The 18,154-nt window shown below is 43.4% G+C and overlaps 1 protein-coding gene and 1 long non-coding RNA gene across 5 annotated transcripts in view; one reads left to right on the top strand and one right to left on the bottom strand.

Moving 5' to 3' along the window:
• Nucleotides 1-10,040, top strand: part of LOC147023997 (uncharacterized) — a 12,138-nt gene extending 2,098 nt beyond the window's left edge. Inside the window, exons 2-3 of the long non-coding RNA XR_015060503.1 lie at nt 5,934-6,053; nt 8,108-10,040. This is a non-coding gene — a long non-coding RNA (uncharacterized LOC147023997). The remainder of the gene's footprint in view (nt 1-5,933; nt 6,054-8,107) is intronic.
• LOC147023996 (uncharacterized) lies at nt 1,643-14,905 on the bottom strand. 4 transcript variants are annotated; one of them, XM_085890118.1, is made up of 5 exons: nt 14,090-14,905; nt 8,096-8,256; nt 3,858-6,019; nt 2,726-3,405; nt 1,643-2,610 (listed from the first exon to the last, which is right to left on the bottom strand). In XM_085890118.1, the coding sequence occupies exons 1-3, from the start codon at nt 14,237-14,239 to the stop codon at nt 5,347-5,349; spliced, it is 984 nt and encodes a 327-aa protein (XP_085746244.1). In that variant the 5' UTR covers nt 14,240-14,905; the 3' UTR covers nt 1,643-2,610; nt 2,726-3,405; nt 3,858-5,346. The 4 variants fall into 4 exon arrangements, with proteins under 4 accessions (XP_085746244.1, XP_085746245.1, XP_085746243.1 ...); XM_085890119.1 differs by lacking the exon at nt 14,090-14,905 and adding an exon at nt 10,335-10,908; XM_085890117.1 differs by lacking the exon at nt 14,090-14,905 and having other exon boundaries at nt 2,726-3,246; nt 3,349-3,405; nt 8,096-8,235.
• Nucleotides 14,906-18,154: the final 3,249 nt, after the last annotated feature.

Below are 18,154 nucleotides of genomic sequence, written 5' to 3'. Positions count from 1 at the left end.
CCCCGGAGCTTCTCCAACCCTCCTTGCCCATCCTCTCTCTCCCTGCCCTCCCCCTCCTCACACTCCTCCCTTCCGCAACGGAAAGCAACGTCTAATGAGGCTTCATCCCCCCCCCCCTTCAAGCTCTTACCTCCTTCCTCACCCCCTCCGAGCTCTTCCCTTCTTCCACACTCCTCTCTCCCACTCACCTCTACCTCTACCTCTATCTATCTCTATCTCTATCTCTATCTCTATCTCTCTCCCTGTTCTCCAACCCCCTTCTCACACCCCTCCCTCAGACAAGGTCGAGCAACGTTTGCTGAGGCATCATCTCTCGCCCCCCGCCCCCTTGGAAAGAGGGAAGATTGGATCTCAAACCCCGATGCCAAACTCTGTCAAACGCTTTTGAGATATCAAGGCCTCCAGCAAAGGATTCCCCAAAGTCTCTCCGAGAAGAGGCCCAGATATTCATAATGTAAGAAAGGACATCACGTGTAGATCTTGCCTTGTGAAAGCCGTATTGACGGTCAGATAGAAGACTGTGAGATTCAAGGTGATTGAGAAAATGGGAATTGAGAAGATATTCAAAGACTTTGGAAACGGTGGAAGTCAGAGCAATAGGACGGGCTAAAATATTCAATAGTGGCACCAAAATTTGGCGTTTCTGTCTTATTGTACAGAAGTATCATAGAATGACTTAAAAAACACAAAATTCACAATCAAAAACTTATCAAGGAAGTATCATTGCATCGGTGTAAAGTACACCCTCAAGGTGCTGAATGAGGAGTCGGAGCCGCTGGGATTACGCGTTTCCTGGGTCAAAACTAAGATCCAGGTTTTCAATGACATCTTGGATGCTGCTATCTTGTTTGTACCTGTTTGTGGTGAGGATGTTGAGGTCACGGAGAGATTCACTTACCTTGGCAGTGATAGTCCTGTCTCTGCTGGCTGGGACCCAGAGGTCAATAGATGTCTGGGTCGGGACTGGGGAGTCACGGATTCACTGGATCATGGGGTGTGGTGCTGCCAGTACCTCTGTGAGAGGATGAAAGTTCAGGTCTTCAGGTCCTTGATGCTTCCAGTCTTGCTCTCCGGATGTGAGACTTGGGCTCTGACCAGGGATCTGAGACGGCGACTTAATTCCTTTGGCACCAACTCCCTTCGGAGAATCCTCGGCTCTTGCTGGTTGGACTTTGTGTCCAACGAGCGGTTGCTGAGAGAGAGACTCAAATGAGATTCGTTTCCTGCATAGTCTGTGGGCATCCGCTGCGGCTGTTTTGACGTGTGGCTCGTTTTCCTGACGCTGATCCTGCTCACCAGATTCTTTCAGTGAGGAGCCTCGTGAGTGGAGGAGGCCAATGGGCCGACCACATGCCTCGTGGTTGCAGCAGGTTGATTAGCATATCAAGGAGATAAGGATGAGCCAGGCATCTGCCTGGGGGATGGCCAGATGGAGGCCCTGGAGTCCTGGCACAAAGTGGATGCAGCAACACGCTTCTCCGGCGCATGCTCCCATACCTGACCATCTCCCATGGTTCGGGAATTTTCACTTTATTTTTACATGCTCAGTCGCTCTTTTGTGAGAAATGAAAGTGGAATAATCACGATGATGTCCTGATTAATTTAAGGTGTTTGTTTTTGACATGTAACTCCTGAATCTGTTTTGGATTTTGCATTGTATAACACACTGGGGTGGTACCCAGCACTGCCGAGGAAAAAAGTATTCAACCATTTGAAATGATTCAGAAGAAAATGGGTGTTTCAGGACGTGTTGTACATTGAAAAGCTTTGGAGTTATTGGCCTCTTGGTGGTTACTGTTTGAGTACTGCCTTACCCCACATCCCAATATTCACCTCATCGTGGCCTTCACTCTCAAAACGGCCTTCAAGGCCGACATGGGTTCACCTAAAACCTTGTCCAGATTCTAACGTGAGTACACCCAAAATTTTGAGTCTCTGGATGCTTCGGTTCGGGAGTGAAAGAACAACAAACAAATGTACAAACACTTAAAATTTTTAAATAATTTGTAATTCCCTCGGAGCCATTTTCATGACAATATTTTAGACACCATTCCTTTGACTTGTACATTATATGATTTGAAAGGAGAAGAGATTTTAGGTTAACTTTATTCACAGGAATTAAAAATAACAAAATTCACAATCAAAAAACTCATCAACGTAGAATTTCCCGAGTCGTTCAGGTAGAACTCGTACACTGGGTCATCGAGGTACAACTCATACACTGGGTCATCGAGGTACAACTCGTACACTGGGTCATCGAGGTACAACTCGTACACTGGGTCATCGAGGTACAACTCGTACTCTGGGTCATCGAGGTACAACTCGTACACTGGGTCATCGAGGTACAACTTGTACACTGGGTCATGAAGGTACAACTCATACACTGGGTCATGGAGGCACAACTCGTACTCTGGGTCAAGGAGGTGCAACTCGTACACTGGGTCATCGAGGTACAACTCGTACACTGGGTCATGAAGGTACAACTCATACACTGGGTCATGGAGGCACAACTCGTACTCTGGGTCAAGGAGGTGCAACTCGTACACTGGGTCATCGAGGTACAACTCGTACACTGGGTCATCGAGGTACAACTCGTACACTGGGTCTCAGCTGAAGGATGCGAGGAGAAAAACAAAAGTGAAAGACAATGGAGTGCAAATGTGTTTGTACAGTAATTAAGTCGTGCACGATGTGATTATATAAGGTAGATGGAAGGTTTAAGTACCTGTACTTCTGGAGACTGATGTTTATTTTTTTAATCTTGGATCATCGTTCTGTAAGAGTCTGATATTTCATCCTCCATTCCTGGAGCTTGTACGACGGAGTGATGATTGATCCACTGCCAAACATCACATCTTCTTCTCCAGTGGCCGTGACTGAAACTTCTTCCTCCACACACACATCAACAAAAGGAAGTGAAAATCCCTCAATAGCATTGTCATCATCATCTCCATCATTATCATACCTTTCAACACAATCCTTGAAATATTATTTCCTCTCAATTGTTTTCTGCATCTCAGTTAAATTTTTCTTCTTTCTTTTGCCTTCAATTTCACACCTTTATTTTCTTCATCACAAACTCCCACTGGATTTTTCAAACAATTAATTTTAATGATCATCCAGGTGTACGCCATGACTTTGATACGGATACATTAACACTCATGCCAGACTTTTACCACCTGGAAGATTTGTTTGCTGTTTCTCTGGATTCGAGTTCAGCAAAATATTTGTTTGTCCTCAACACTTCTGAGGCACAGACAAAATGGGACATGATGCACGTGAAGAACATGTAGTTTAGACAAAGTTTGGAATAATTTGTGATGTAAGACAAGAATCTTGGCAACTTACGTTCCAACCGGTGGGAAGGTTTCAGGTGAGCAGGAAGGAGCACCTCTTCTGAGGGGTCTTTGGGAAAACAACAACAGAAATATGAAAGATTAAATACATTGATATCTTTATCAGTTTGATAACTTGTTCAGAAAAGGCCACAGAATGAAATGCATGGAACAGGTAATCGATGAAAAGGTGAATCAGGTGATCTCATCCAACCGAAGGGAGTTAAAGTTCTTGTTGTATATTCTGCATGGGGATGACCATGTTAATAAGTTACCTTCCCACAAAAAGTATAATTACAATTATCTCCACAATTAAAGAGATTCTTCTTCATCAAAGGAAGTTTTAACAGCAATGTCTGTGAAAGACAAAGTTCCAAAATTTATTTCAACTGAATGTTTTGATCTTGGGTGTTTGTTGTGTTTTATGATCTTGGAGTTGGTTGTGTTTTTGATCTTGGGGTTGGTTGTGTTTGCACCCAGTGTGTTCACCCCACCTGTCAAAAGATAATGGAAAGTTCTTACCTGTTGTAGGTCTTGAATAGCAGATGGCTTCTGTTGTTGCTGTCCGTCATCACGGTGAGGTTTCCGTTCAGGAGGGAGCCAATGAACAATGTAAGTCAGTGATGAATTCCTTTTCATCAGCAATAAGACCCCACCATGGTTTTCTGCAGCTTTGGTGCCTTCACGAGAAAAGTTCAGGTTCCTGTTCTTTTAAATGCAAAATATCCATCAGGAGTGAAATCCTGTCCTTGTCTGTACTTTCAAAAAAGGTTTCGGTTTCGGCTCCGATGTGATCTCAGGTACAATCACTTGTTTGGAAGAGACCGTGCGTTGAAGGAAATTGTTTTCAACAGAATATACTCTGTCTTTCTTTTAAAGTGTGCAGCAAGAGGAGACTGTATAATGTGGGATGGGAGATGAGGAGGGATGGTCGTGATTGACGGAGATGAGGAGGGTGTTCGTGATCTATGGAGATGAGGAGGGATGGTCATCATTTCTGGAAATGAGGTTCACCCTTGGGCTTCTTCAGGAGGACGACTTTGTCTCCTTTAATAGTGTATCTCCCGTTTGGATCACTTTCTCTCTTTTTGTCAAGATCACTCAGCAGCATCTCCAGTGTTTCTCTTTGGAGTTGAGTGTAGTCTGGAGTGATGAAAATGTTTCTTGTCCAGAGAGAGGGATCCTTCAAATTCCGAATCTTTTTATTATTCGTAAGAACCCGATTCCGATCAGACTCGCATCTAAAAACAACTTTCATGGGTCTGAAGATGTTCTCAACATATCTTCCAATGCGGAAAGTCCGTTCAGGTTCGATCTCCAGGTTCATGGCTTTTATTAATTTTGCCACAGCCTCCTTGTCATGTTCACCTTTTCCCTCCTTCACTCCACGGAACACGAGGTTATTTTTGCGCCTTTCAATTTCCGCTCGTTCATCCTTGAGAAACTCAGACTGAGAAGAATGGTGGGTCTCCTGTTTGGACGGCAGTCGATGAACATCGTGCTGTTTCTGATGATGTAACTTGTCTGCACATTGAGGCTTCAGTTGTTGTTGGAGGGCAACACTGTACAGTTGTTGCTGCTCCAGCCCATCATCAATGTGAGGCTTCGGTTCAGTCGTCGGCAGAAAATCAACATTGTCCTGTTTCTGCTGTCGCTGCTCCAGCCCATCATTCGTTCCAAGCACTTCTTCCTCGTTTTTCTCATCAAGCTTTCCTGCATTTTGTACTTTGTTCTCTCTTTCCAAGACCTCCTTCTCCCTTAACTCCACGTTATTTTTCCTATCCCTCATCTCTCGTTCTCTTACCATTAACATGAACTCTTTCAGTTTCCATCTAATTTCACATTGTTTTTGTTCTTCCCGGTGCTCTCTCTCTCTAAGACGAGTCTCTTCGTCCAATTTAAGCAGCCGGTACTCTCCATCTTTAAACTCCTCTCCTTGTTGGTGCATACGAAGCTGCCGTTTCTTAATCTCCTCATCTTTCCCATTCATGAATACTTCAAACACACCTTGTCACTCCATCTCCTGTTCTTTACTTATCTGCAGGTATCGCTCCCGCTGCTGCACTCGTTTCTTCCAGTTATCAATCTCGAACATTCTGTGTTCGACAAACAGCATTTTCTGATCAAGTTCTTTATTTTTGCGTTTTTCCCACATTCGGACTTGGAATCGCTCCTTTGCTCGTGTAGATTCTTCTCTCTTTCTCATCCTGAGCTTTTCTTCATTTTTCCTCTCCTGTTCATTCAGTTTGCTCTGCTCTTCTTCATTTTTCTTTCTCTGCTGTTCCTCCTCTCCTCTCTTCCGGTCCTCTTTCTCCTTTATCCATAATTCTTTTTCCAATTTCTGTTGCACGTCCTTTTCCAACAACTCATGTTCCATTTCCTGCACAAACTTCTCTCTTTGTTGGAGATTTCTTTCGGTTTCGACCAACCGAGCCTCATATTCCTGAAGTTTTTCTTCTTCTGCTCGTAAAACCTTTTCTTTCTCTTTTTGATATTCCCCTTCCTCTTCTTCTTTGTCACCAATGTTCTGTTTTGCTATGAACTCCATTTTTTCAGTGATTTCCAGAACCTCCTTTCCCTCTCCTTTCTCAATTTCAGGGTGTTCGGTTTCCCGAACCTCCGTTACCAATGGTGGATCGTCTTTCGATTCATTTTTCCGTTTCACTTTCCATCGACATCGTAAACTGTAACAAAACAAACAAACATTCTCAGTTCAAGGTAAAATAAAGTATGACATCACATGTGAAGTATTGAACACATGGTTTTGTGAAACATAAACAAACATGTTCCACGAGTGTTACAGTTCTGGAGGAAACGGAATGTGGAACTTGCAGATGTAACTTAATGTCTGAAGGAACGATGTGGAACGATGAATCACACTTGATTATTTGAAGAATCTCATGTAATAGTGGAGCATGTTATGAACTTTTACATTTGTTTTGTTAAAGATGGAAATTGTGACTTTATTGTAAATTATGTCTGACTTCGCTGGAATTCCATTGGTAACATTTTTTCATGACATCATTTGGTGGCCATCTTGGATTTAAAAATATCCGTTTCAGAAGTATTTTGTCCCACAACTTCGACATTGACCAACAAACTATTCCTTGGAAATCAACACTTAGTTGGTGAGTTTTAGTTTATATTCACAAGAAACTTGTGTCACATGTGTGGGACATCATTCATATCATCACGTACTGGATATAAAAAAATTAAATTACTTCACTTGTTCATCATAGATTAAGATAATGGTAAATGGACTTTGTAGAATATTCACCATGGATCAAATTATCAAAGAAAGAGCTGCAAGAAAAACTGTCACTCAGTAACTATGAAGAGTTTTGAGGAAACTGTTTGTTAAAATGTAATAAAATACGGAGGCCAATGAGGAACAAGCATTTGATGAATTGGGAAATGTACTGGGTACACATTTAGTAATAAAATTAATAATCAACATTTGAAACTTTTCTCAAGTGTGTCCAGAAAAAGACAGATTATTACAATCCACAATTTGTGTGAGTTGGACAAAGGCTGATCGGAATCACAGCAAACGAGCTTCAAGCTAAGAAAACGACTTGTCACAGAGATTGACATAAAAAAAACTGAATCCCCTGGATATAAATTAAAGAAGAAGAAGCAAACTTGCTGTTGCTTCACAAGACACAACTTCACTGACAAAGAGTATGAGCCGGTGCTTCATGATCTATAGAGCAGACTCGTTTGAGCAGTCCAGTGTTTGTCAAATCAAAATGTGTATTTTGTCAACCAACCACAGATGAGGAAGAGCCAAAATTCCATGAAAAACTCCAGGAGGGCCAATTCCTGTTAACATGGGAGAAAACAATCCAAGAAATTGAAAACAACCGTGGATATGATGCCTGGAAAGTTCGGCTTGCCGACGTGCTGTCTTCTGGAGATTTACTGTCTCGTGACATTCTGTACCACCACACGTCCCGCTTCACAAAAAAAACTGGGAAAAGTATATTCAGCGTCCATGTTGTGAAGCTAAATCACTTGAAATCAGGGTACCAATCATCCAGCCTCCAGTGAGTGTTGCATGTATTGCCACAGACCGAGAGTTCTTCAGTGTTCTACAAGACCACGTCGATGAGGGGCAGTACATCGACATTGCTGGACTGCAAAAGTGCAGATTTTTCATGAATTAAAAGACAGACTTTGCTGAAACTTTCATAGGTTTTTTGACAGAGGTTACTGAATACACAACTATAATTACAAATAGTTCACCAGAGTGAAGGCTTTCCAAAGTTATACCCCACCTGTAAATGACCAATGAGGAATTTACACCAAATTTAACTTTGATTAATATCGCAAAAGTGGGTTTGTTCATCACGGCCATTTTGAAATCCAAGATGATCACCATCCAAAACTTCAAGAAAATTAAAATTGTGTGTTTTTAACTTCTTGGCATGATAAATGTGGGTATTGCCACCAAAACAGACTTCATATGACATCACAGCCTGAGTTATTATGAAATTTGGTGGAACATGGTGGCCATTTTGAAATCCAAGATGGCCCCAAAATATTGGATGAAAAACATTGTTACCAATGGATTTTTGACACCTTGTCATCTCCTCCAGCAATAAAACAACATATTCCATATTTAGCAAAAAATATTAAGGTTCTTAAAATCCAACGTAACATCGTACACAATAAACTCGTTTCAAATATCTGAGTGATCTTGTTCCGTTGTAGATGAAGACTTGATAAATATTGATGAATAAGTCACTTGTGTTCTTTACCGGTGAATGCAGAGCTTTCTTTTGGGGCTCCCCTTCTTGTTGAACCAACGTGACGGATCAAATGTGATCAGAACATAAAACAAAAGGAAGGAAATTGCGACAAACATGACGTCACGAACCACAGACATCCCTCCATCCTCAACAGCATCATTCTGGATAACCTGTGGAAATGGACAAGGGCAGTGGTAGGAGGAATGTTTATTTCATTTAAAATTAAACTAAACAATGTTTTTACAATTATTTTACAAAACCCAAAAGTTCATCACAAAATAAGAGCATGATCTTGAATTTTTTGAGAATACAAACACAATGGCGCATGGGATGTTCGAGAGTTTATCGTTTGTACGACGCTTGCTCATAGTGGGGCAGATAACAGCAATTTTTGAGAGGAATCGTGCAAATGATGATACAAGAATCAAATTTGGCACATTTGTTCTCCAGGGGATTCTAATCAAATCTACCTGAATGGCCATTTGAAAATCCAAATTTTCAAAAATTTGAAGGAAAAAAAAAAAACTTCAAAAATTCAAGATCACGAATCAATGTTGGATGCTGGCTGAGATTGGTGAATGTTTCAGAAACATCATCAAAGGCGTTCCAAGTCTGCCATGCAGTTTTCTTCCCTTTACCGCGGAAGGCAGACACAACGTCACATCCAGTGAATGCATGGAAGTATGGGATCCCTCCAGCTTTCTCAGGCCCTATTGCAGAAACTACCTCATGGACTGGAATCCATGGCTCCTTGGCCAAAGGCAATCCACATGTTCTCAAGACCTAGTTCCTGTAAGGGTGGCAGTACAGATATTGCGATGACTAATACGTCCGTGTCATTAGCCTTAATGATAATGGACTTGCTACCATCCGTCGTTGCATCCATGGCGTGTACAAATATTTGAGTGTCATCTTCTTCATGACAACATGGAGACACAGCATCCAGTGACTTCCTTGTGTTGCTAATGGCATCTTCTCCTTTTGTGACAATGACTGTGCTTGTCATCTGTGCTTCACACATCTTTTCCGCAAGGAAGTGAAACAGCTCAGTCTTGTTGCTGTCATCTCGAAGAAAGCTTCTCCAGTTACTTGGGGTCTTACTGGTTCCTGTCACTCTTCTTCTGATTCCTTGCCCCGTTTTCGACCTTGCCTCGGACTTCAGACTTGACTTCTTGCACACATCAAACACTACGTCCACCCTCTCGTACCTGGCACCATCGGATTCCACCTTTGGGATGATGTCTTCTTTCGCATAGTCATCAAATATCTTTGAAGTGCGTGGAGGTAGGGCATTGATAAGTGCTGAGCCATCAATAATAACTGCATCTCCCCTTGGTTCTCTGTCTGGGATGTTCACTTGCACTTCAAGAATTTCAGCCAGCTGTGACTTCAAATTCTTTTGAAGTTTTTTTTTTATTTTTTTCAAATTTTTCAAAATTTGGATTTTCAAATGGCCAATCAGGCAGATTTGATCAGAAAGCCCTGCAGAACAGAAATGCCAAATCTGATGCTTGTATCATAATTTGCACGATTTTTCTATCTACTACACTATCAGTGCAGGTTTGCATGAGGATTTGGGAAGAAATTTGGGAATTTTGGGAATAAATTTGGGAATTTGGGAAGAATATGTTATGCTTTATGAACAACATACACACACACACACACACACACACACACACACACACACACACACACACACACACACACACACACACACACACACACACACACACTTGCCAGTATCAGCAATTTTTCCGTAATCGGTTGATTGGAGTGCGTGTGATTACCAACTGCAGTGTGTACTGAAAACAACCCAAAACCTTGAGGAGATTTCAACCTTGTTTTGGGGAATTTAAATAAACAAATTATTAAAACAATGTTACATTATCGACGTTTCAAGATGATGAACTTTCTTGTGATATTATAAGGAGTAAAGTCGGTTCATGGATGTAAATCTGTGTATTCACATTGTGTTCCCTTTTCTGTCACGTGGTGTTTTCTGTCATGAATCACTTGGTGAATTGATCTTAAACTCGAATTTCAATCGGTATTCGATGGTACAACCCATGTTGCTCTGAACGGTCCAACTTGTTAAAGGAACACACCCTTACTCAACCCTGCCCCCCCCCAACCATTTTAAATCGTTCGTCCGGGCCTGATTTCCCAAACTACAAAGAAAGTGATTCAGATCGTGTTGTGTACCTTCCCCGAGTACAATACGTTGTTATTTCTCACAATCCCCACTTACCTGTTGTGATGGACGGGACGTTCCACTTCCGAGGACGGTGAGCACGAACAGCGCGATGGGAAACAACATGGCTGGTGCACAGCTATCCACGAACTGAAGGTTTAACGACACCGCTCTGTCTTAAGAGTTCCCCATTGTCAGAATTCTCATTGTGACCTCACAATGGACTGTGGCCACGCCCCCTTTCCCTTGTTCACATTGCTTTTCAACGCTCAGAACACCTTGACTCTATTATTATCTATCCTTTGATAATCCTCAAAATAGATATGATGTGTCTTTCCGATTTGCGATTTATAAAAAAGGTACTTTTGTGATAAAAGTCGAAATCTTCTCCGTCTTCAAACTTCGCCGTGACGTCACACCTGGAAGTACACCGCGAGATCCGTTTCACATTGAATAGGGGTTACATCGTGGTACGATTTAACTCAAACGGAGAATAATATTCGATTTTCCACAAAGATGCCGAGTCGATGAGCCCATGGTGCTTGTACAGTTCGTAATCCAAACCGAGATAGTTTCATGCTCCACCAACAGTGGAAACACCCAAAGTTTGCCAGAAATTGGACGAGGTTTGTCCGAAATACCCAAGTGTGGATCGGACCTAAAAATGTTCACTTTTGTGCTCAGAAGATGTCATAGAGAAGAACTGTTATGAATCAACAGAAATGGCGAGATCTCGTGGTTATCCACCACAAATGGGAGAGGATGCCATCCCCACGATTAGGCGGAAGAAACAGCCGTCACTCAAAACCCGAACACCATCTCTACCCAGCTACCAGCACGTGTACACAGAGGACCACTGCACCTACAACGTCCCCCACAATCCTCCATTAACCATCGCCCCCACTCGACCTACAAACACCCCCCTTCTCTCCACCATCCCCTTACAATCCCCCATCAATGTCGAGTGAACCCGTGACCGGCCGGTGTTTCCATCCTCACCAACACCTCCATCGTCTCCATCTTCGTCTCATTCACTCACATCAGGATCGAAACGATTCGGCTCCACAATTCCCCCCAAATCGTTTCCATCACTAATTTTATCTTCAATAGTTTATTCCAAATCCCACTGATCAGTTTCAACACATCGAGAACCTTCAGAGTTGCTGATGATGGTGGAATCAGTATCGGAATCAGAGATCGAAACACTGTTTCTCTGTGTAAACCACCATTTTGATCAAGTTTCCAAACAAAGATAAACTCTCTTGTTCCTCATCACATCCTCACGGGAAAGAGGAATCACAAGGACAATATAAAGGGCAGGCAAGAAAGATTAAATATGGGATTTCACCTGTGTGCCAACACTCACTGGCCTTCTCCTTTTTAAAGGCTACTCCTCGAATCTTTGATTTCTATTTTTAAAGTACCGTTCGGCAAGATAGCCGATTTAAGAGGATTTAAAAATGGCAAATCAGTGGGACTTGATGTGATACCTGTGGAAGTGAACACCTGCCTTTGTGAAGATGGGGTTCAGGTGTTGAATAAACTGTTGAACTGGGTGATGATGAGAGAGGAGATTCCAAGGGCACGGAGGTCACGCATTATGGGATCATTATTTAATATTACACGAAGCAGGTGTATTTATTTTAGATTGGAAAATATCACCTGTCTCTTCACTGATGGGAATACGAAGAGTGAGAAAAAGAGAGGGGGGAGAGAAGTGGGGGAGAGTGAGCAGGTGAAGGGAGAAAGAAAGACGAGGGTGTGGGAGCGAAGGAGAGTGAGGAGGGGTGGGGGGAGGGTTGGCAGACGTGGTGTGGAGCGTTAATTACGATTCATAATGTCTCATCAAAATGATTCTACATTGAGTTACTGAAGATGGAAACAAAGTAATGTCTGAAATCCATTTTCTGCAGGTCATACTATAAATACTGCCTGAAGACAAACACTGCCCGGACACGTCTAGAGCCAGGCCATCTGGAGACAAACACTGCCCGGACGCGTCCGAAGACAAACTCGTGTCCGAACATAAACATGACCCAGATACGTCTGGAGATAAATTCCACTCGAACAAGTTTGAAGAAAAACATCACCTCGATACGTCCAGAGACAAACACCGCCAAGATCCGTCCGGAGATAAACACTGCCCGGACACATCCAGAAATAAACACCACCTCGATACGTCCAGAGACAAACACCGCCAAGATCCATCCGGAGACAAACACCGCCCGGAAACATCCAGAGATAAACACCACCTCGATACGTCCAGAGACAAACACCTCTGAGATCCGTCCGGAGATAAACACCGCCCGGACACATCCAGAGATAAACACCACCTCGATACGTCCAGAGACAAACACCTCTGAGATCCGTCCGGAGATAAACACCGCCCGGACACATCCAGAAATAAACACCACCTCGATCCATCCAGAGACAAACACCTCTGAGATCCGTCTGGAGATAAACACCGCCCGGACACATCCAGAGATAAACACCACCTCGATACGTCCAGAGACAAACACCTCTGAGATCCGTCCGGAGACAAACACCACCTCGATACGTCCAGAGACAAACACCACCAAGATCCGTCCGGAGACAAACACCGCCCGGAAACATCCAGAGATAAATACAGTGCGGAGAAGAACACCACCCTGACGCATCCAGAGTCAAGACATCCGGAGACAAACACTGCCCAGACGCGTCTGAAGAAAAACTCCTGTCCGGACATAAACACGACTCAAACACGTCTGGAGATAAACACCACCTCGATACGTCCAGAGACAAACACCGCCTGGATACATCTGGAGAGAAACACCGTCCAGACACGTCCGGAGAGAGAGAGGAAGAGAGATGTGCGGGTAGGGGAGTTAGCAGAGAGAATACATTATGCTTTATGAGCAAAACACACACACACACACACACACACCAACACTCACAAAAACACACACACGAACACACATACACACACACACACACGAACACACATACACAAACACACACACACACGAACACACACACGCACACACATACACAAACACACACACAAACACACACACACGAACACACACACACATGCTTGGCGGATATCGCCAATTTTTCGATAATCGTCTGATTGGAGTTCGTGTGAGAGATTACCGACTACAGTACTGAACAACCCAAACATCTTGAGTGTCTTTCAGCCTTGTTTTGGAGGAATATTAATAAATAAATTATATTAAAGTGTCACATTCTCGACGTTTCAAGATGATGAATTTACTTGTGATGTTATAAAAAGTAAAGTCGGTTCCATGGATGTAAATCTGTGTATTCACTTTGTGGTCCCTTTTCTGTCACGTGGTGTTTCCTGTCACCAATCACTTGGTGAATTGAACTTAAACTCGAACTTCGATCGGTGTTCGACGGGACAACCCATCATGTTCTGAACGGTCCAACAGGTTAAAGGAACACACCCCTCACTCACACACCCTCACTCACACACCCTCACTCACACACCCCTCACTCACACACCCTCACTCACACACCCCTCACTCACACACTTCTCACTCACACACCCTCACTCACACACCCTCACTCACACACCCCTCACACACCCTCACTCACACACCCCTCACTCACACACCCTCACTCACACACCCTCACTCACACACCCTCACTCACACACCCCTCACTCACACACTTCTCACTCACACACCAACCCCCCATTTTAAATCCTCCGTCCAGACCTGATTTACCAAACTACAAAGAAAGTAACTCCCATGGTGTTGTGTACCTTCCCCGAGTACAATCCATTGTTATTTCTCACAATCCCCCCTTACCTGTTGTGATGGACGGGACGTTCCACTTCCGAGGACGGTGAACACGAACAGCGCGATGGGAAAAAACATGGCTGCTGCACGGATATCCACGAAATGAAGATGTAACGATACCGCTCTGTCTTTGGAGTTCTCTATTGTTGGAATTGTCATTGTGACGTCACAATGGACTGTGGCCACGCCCCCTTTCCCTCGTCTACATTGGTATTTCAACCGAGATATAATTATATATTTTTGTTCTGATTAAGCTCTTCCGGTGAAAACCACGTGACCCAAGGTTGATGAACAACACGAATATTTTATCTTTGAAATTTTTCCCACCAATGAGAACAGGATTTAAATCGCTCGTTGTGATCAGTTGGGATTCTGATAACAAACATCGTACAACACACGTGTGGTTATTTAATTTATGTTATTCATGATAAACCTTGTTATAAAGGAGTTTACACACTGACTAATGGTTCACCTCGTTATTACTTTATATCCCTTTGGTAATTGTGTGAATGAACATTCATGTTTGTGTGTGTACCTGCGTACGTAATAAATAGATAACCTTTTATACAATCACACCCAACCACCTCGTTCTCTCAACACATCCACGACCCCAGGTGGACGAAGGTGATGTTTCCCCCCATGTTTGTTATCTGTGTAATCGAACATTAGTAAATAAGTATCACGTAGTTCGGTAGAGAGAGATCAACTCCGTGTGGAGGGACAGCTCGGGGAAAGATGGCGGCCTCGTCACATGATCACAAAATGATCCATTTAAAGCTACTATGGAGTCAATTAACTCGTCTGAAATCTCATCGTTTATTAATTAAACACGAGCTGGGGTACCTGGTGTTCGCTGTTCTCATCCTGTTCATTAATTAATCACGAGCTGGAGTAGGCCCTACCAGATGTACTTAGGAGGATGGGTTGCATGGGAGGGAGGATGGGTGTGATAACTGAACACGAGATGGGATGGATCTGTGCATGACACAGAGAGAGAGAGAGAGAGAGAGAGAGAGAGAGAGAGAGAGAGAGAGAGAGAGAGAGAGAGAGAGAGAGAGAGAGAGAGAGAGAAGAGAAAAGAGATAATTTTGTGATAAAAGTCGAAATCTTCTGCATATTGAAACACTGTGACGTCACTCCCAGAAGTCGACTGTGACGTCACTCCCAGAAGTAGACTGTGACGTCACTCTCAGAAGTAGACTGTGACGTCACTCCCAGAAGTAGACTGTGACATCACTCCCAGAAGTCGACTGTGACGTCACTCCCAGAAGTCGACTGTGACGTCACTCCCAGAAGTCGACTGTTACGTCACTCCCAGAAGTAGACTGTGAGATCAGTTTCGTTTTCAATGCGGGTAACATCGTGGTACGATTGAACTCAAACGACGAATAATTAATTTTAGATTTTTCACAAATATGCAGTCATTGAGTCCTTGGTGCTTGTTGGATTGGACAAGGTTTGTCCGAAATACCCGAGTGTGGATCAGGTCAGGTCAGGTATGGGAGCATACGCTGGAGTCGTGTGTCGCTGCGTCCACTTTCTGCCTGTACTCTGAGGGCTCAATGGTGAAGAATCAGTTTTTAAAATAATTAATTATATCCGGATCCGGATTCGGATGGTCACCAAAATCGAATCAATTCGTCCTTGCCACACACCCAACCTGTGCACCAAGTTTCATCCGGATCCGTCGACAACTTTTTGAGATATTCTGCAAACAGGCAAACAAACAAACAAAGAGACACAAACAAACAAACAGACAGACAGACAGAAAGGGGTGAAAACATAACCTCCTTCACCTTCAGTGGTGGAGTTAATTATTATCTTTTAACAAAATCCCCTGGCATTAGTTTTGAAGACCTCTTCTTCATAAAGACACTTGGTTACCTTTTGATTGTGCCATAACACCTTTGCTCTGTCTGGCCTTTATCTGGTGTAAAAGTGAGTTCACCTTTATGCTGACCCCGCGTTACCCCGCGCACGTGCATTGTTACCCCGCGCACGTGAAGCGAAAAGTGGGGTTAAGCAATTGGTTCATGTCTGTCCATCCATCTGCATCTTAATAAGTTCATGATTGAGGAACGACGTATTTAAATGGAATGTTATCCACGAGAACATAGCGTATTTGTGTTATAAACAAGAATAGGAAGACAAGTTTGCAGTTTTACCGTACTTTGATTTTGAATTTGTTCCGATCAGCACATCCGCAGAGAGGAGTGAGATCATATGTTTTACTCTCTCTGCCTCTCTGACAGTGAAACAAAACTGAAAATCATTCCAAACAGGAAACTTACTGTTTTTTTTTTAAAGGATGTTATAAAGGACACAAACAACAGGCACGAAGAACGAACGTAACGTGTTCGATCGAGTGATGCAATTGACACTGGGTAATACGGCGGTAAAACACAGCATTTATTTATTTATAAGTTTTTAAACCTCTATAAACCTTGATTTGAATTGAAATTTATCACCTTCATAATACTTCCAAGAACCTGCAGTTTTGCAGGATTTTGACAAGTTCTATTGGGTGGTGGATGTGAAAGGAGCTATCAAGCGCAGCTCCTGCGAAGTGAGCGTGGCATGTGAGAGGGTGAAGCGTGGTGAAGTAGAGGCCACCGATGTTGTGTGTCGGAGTGTTGTGCCCATTTGTTAAAAAAAATCCAACCTCTTAGGTGTGCGGAGGCAACAACGTGAGGCCCAACCCCATGCGGCCGTGTTTTAAGGTCGGCCATGGTTAATAATCACTGACTCGATCGTTGGAAAAAAAAATTAAGAATTATTGATGCAGAAGAAGAGTTAAGAAAAATGTAAGTGGATAGACACGTGCGGGTTATCTTGGCAGAGAAGGAATGGCGGAGGGACGTTATTATTTATCTTTGCGAGAGAGAGGGATACGTCCTTTCGAGAAGGCCTGCGCGATTCGGCGGACCGTCCGCATAATGCGAGGATGCTTCGAGGTTCACCTGCACTTTTCGTTCCTCGAAACGATGAAGCGCATCGGAGTTTGTGGTGCTCATCCTAATGTTCGAGCGATTCTGCCATCGTGTGCGTGTCGTCCCAATCGGTGTGCTGACCACTCGTTTCCAGAACAATGGAACTCTTCGGCGCAGGTGCACAGCCATTTTGAGACGTTTGAAACCTGATGCCCTGCGGATGCTGCTCGCATAGTCTGAGTAGTAGAAATGATACGGCGACATATCTGGACGATTGGGGGGGGGGAGGGAGTGGGAAAGAGAGAGGAGGTGAGGGGTGGAGAATTGGGAAGAGAGGTGTGGTTAAACACTTCCCATCCCAAATTCCTTCTGAATTTTTTTTTTTTTAAATGCAACTGTCTCCTTCACACCTGTACTTATTTTCTTGAATTCCAGGTGACAATGGCGGTTCCCACACTTGATGCCGATATCGTTCCGACACACACTAGAACTCGTGTGCGATGATTGCTCCGATTGTGACGTCACAAGAGTTGCCATGTGTTTCTATTACTCACTCCAACAAACTTTTAGTGATCTTCCGCTCTTTTACAATAACCTAGAGACGGGTGCAGGTTAAGCGTCAAACCGCTGTTGCGTGATAGCCATGACTGAAGAAGATCCTGTTATGGTGACAGTACAGGTGTTGAGGATGTCCCACCAACCTGGCGTCCGCTCGAAGCGCTGACCTGACACGTCCGTGAGCTCCTTGAGAAATGTGTGGAGGGATTTTTAGATCCTCGTGGAGGATCTCCAAAGTCTTGCTCACGTTGTTGTTCTTGTGGACTTTTTTGTTTCACAGCCTACAGTTTTCATCGAAACTCCCTGAAACTTGGGGTATATATGTAAAAATACCCTGCGCAGACAGGAACCATCTCCGATTTTGAAAATTCCTCCTAGAAAAAAAAAGTTGACGTCATAATATCGCCGCTAATGGAATCGCCTAAAAAATTATCTCCGAAACTAGGCAAGCTGTTTGAATTTTGTTTGCGGGAATCAAGCCGGGCATTAGCACAGATAATTATTTATCGCAAACCTGATACATCACAATGACGTCATATTCGTTTTTATGACGTCATCATTAAGAGGATGAGGATCTTAGTTCATT

Source organism: Eptatretus burgeri, chromosome 7, assembly GCF_056783735.1.
Source record: "Eptatretus burgeri isolate ZD-2024b chromosome 7, Ebu_testis_v1, whole genome shotgun sequence".
Lineage (NCBI taxonomy): Eukaryota > Metazoa > Chordata > Myxini > Myxiniformes > Myxinidae > Eptatretus > Eptatretus burgeri.
This window is presented reverse-complemented; position numbering and strand designations above follow the sequence as displayed.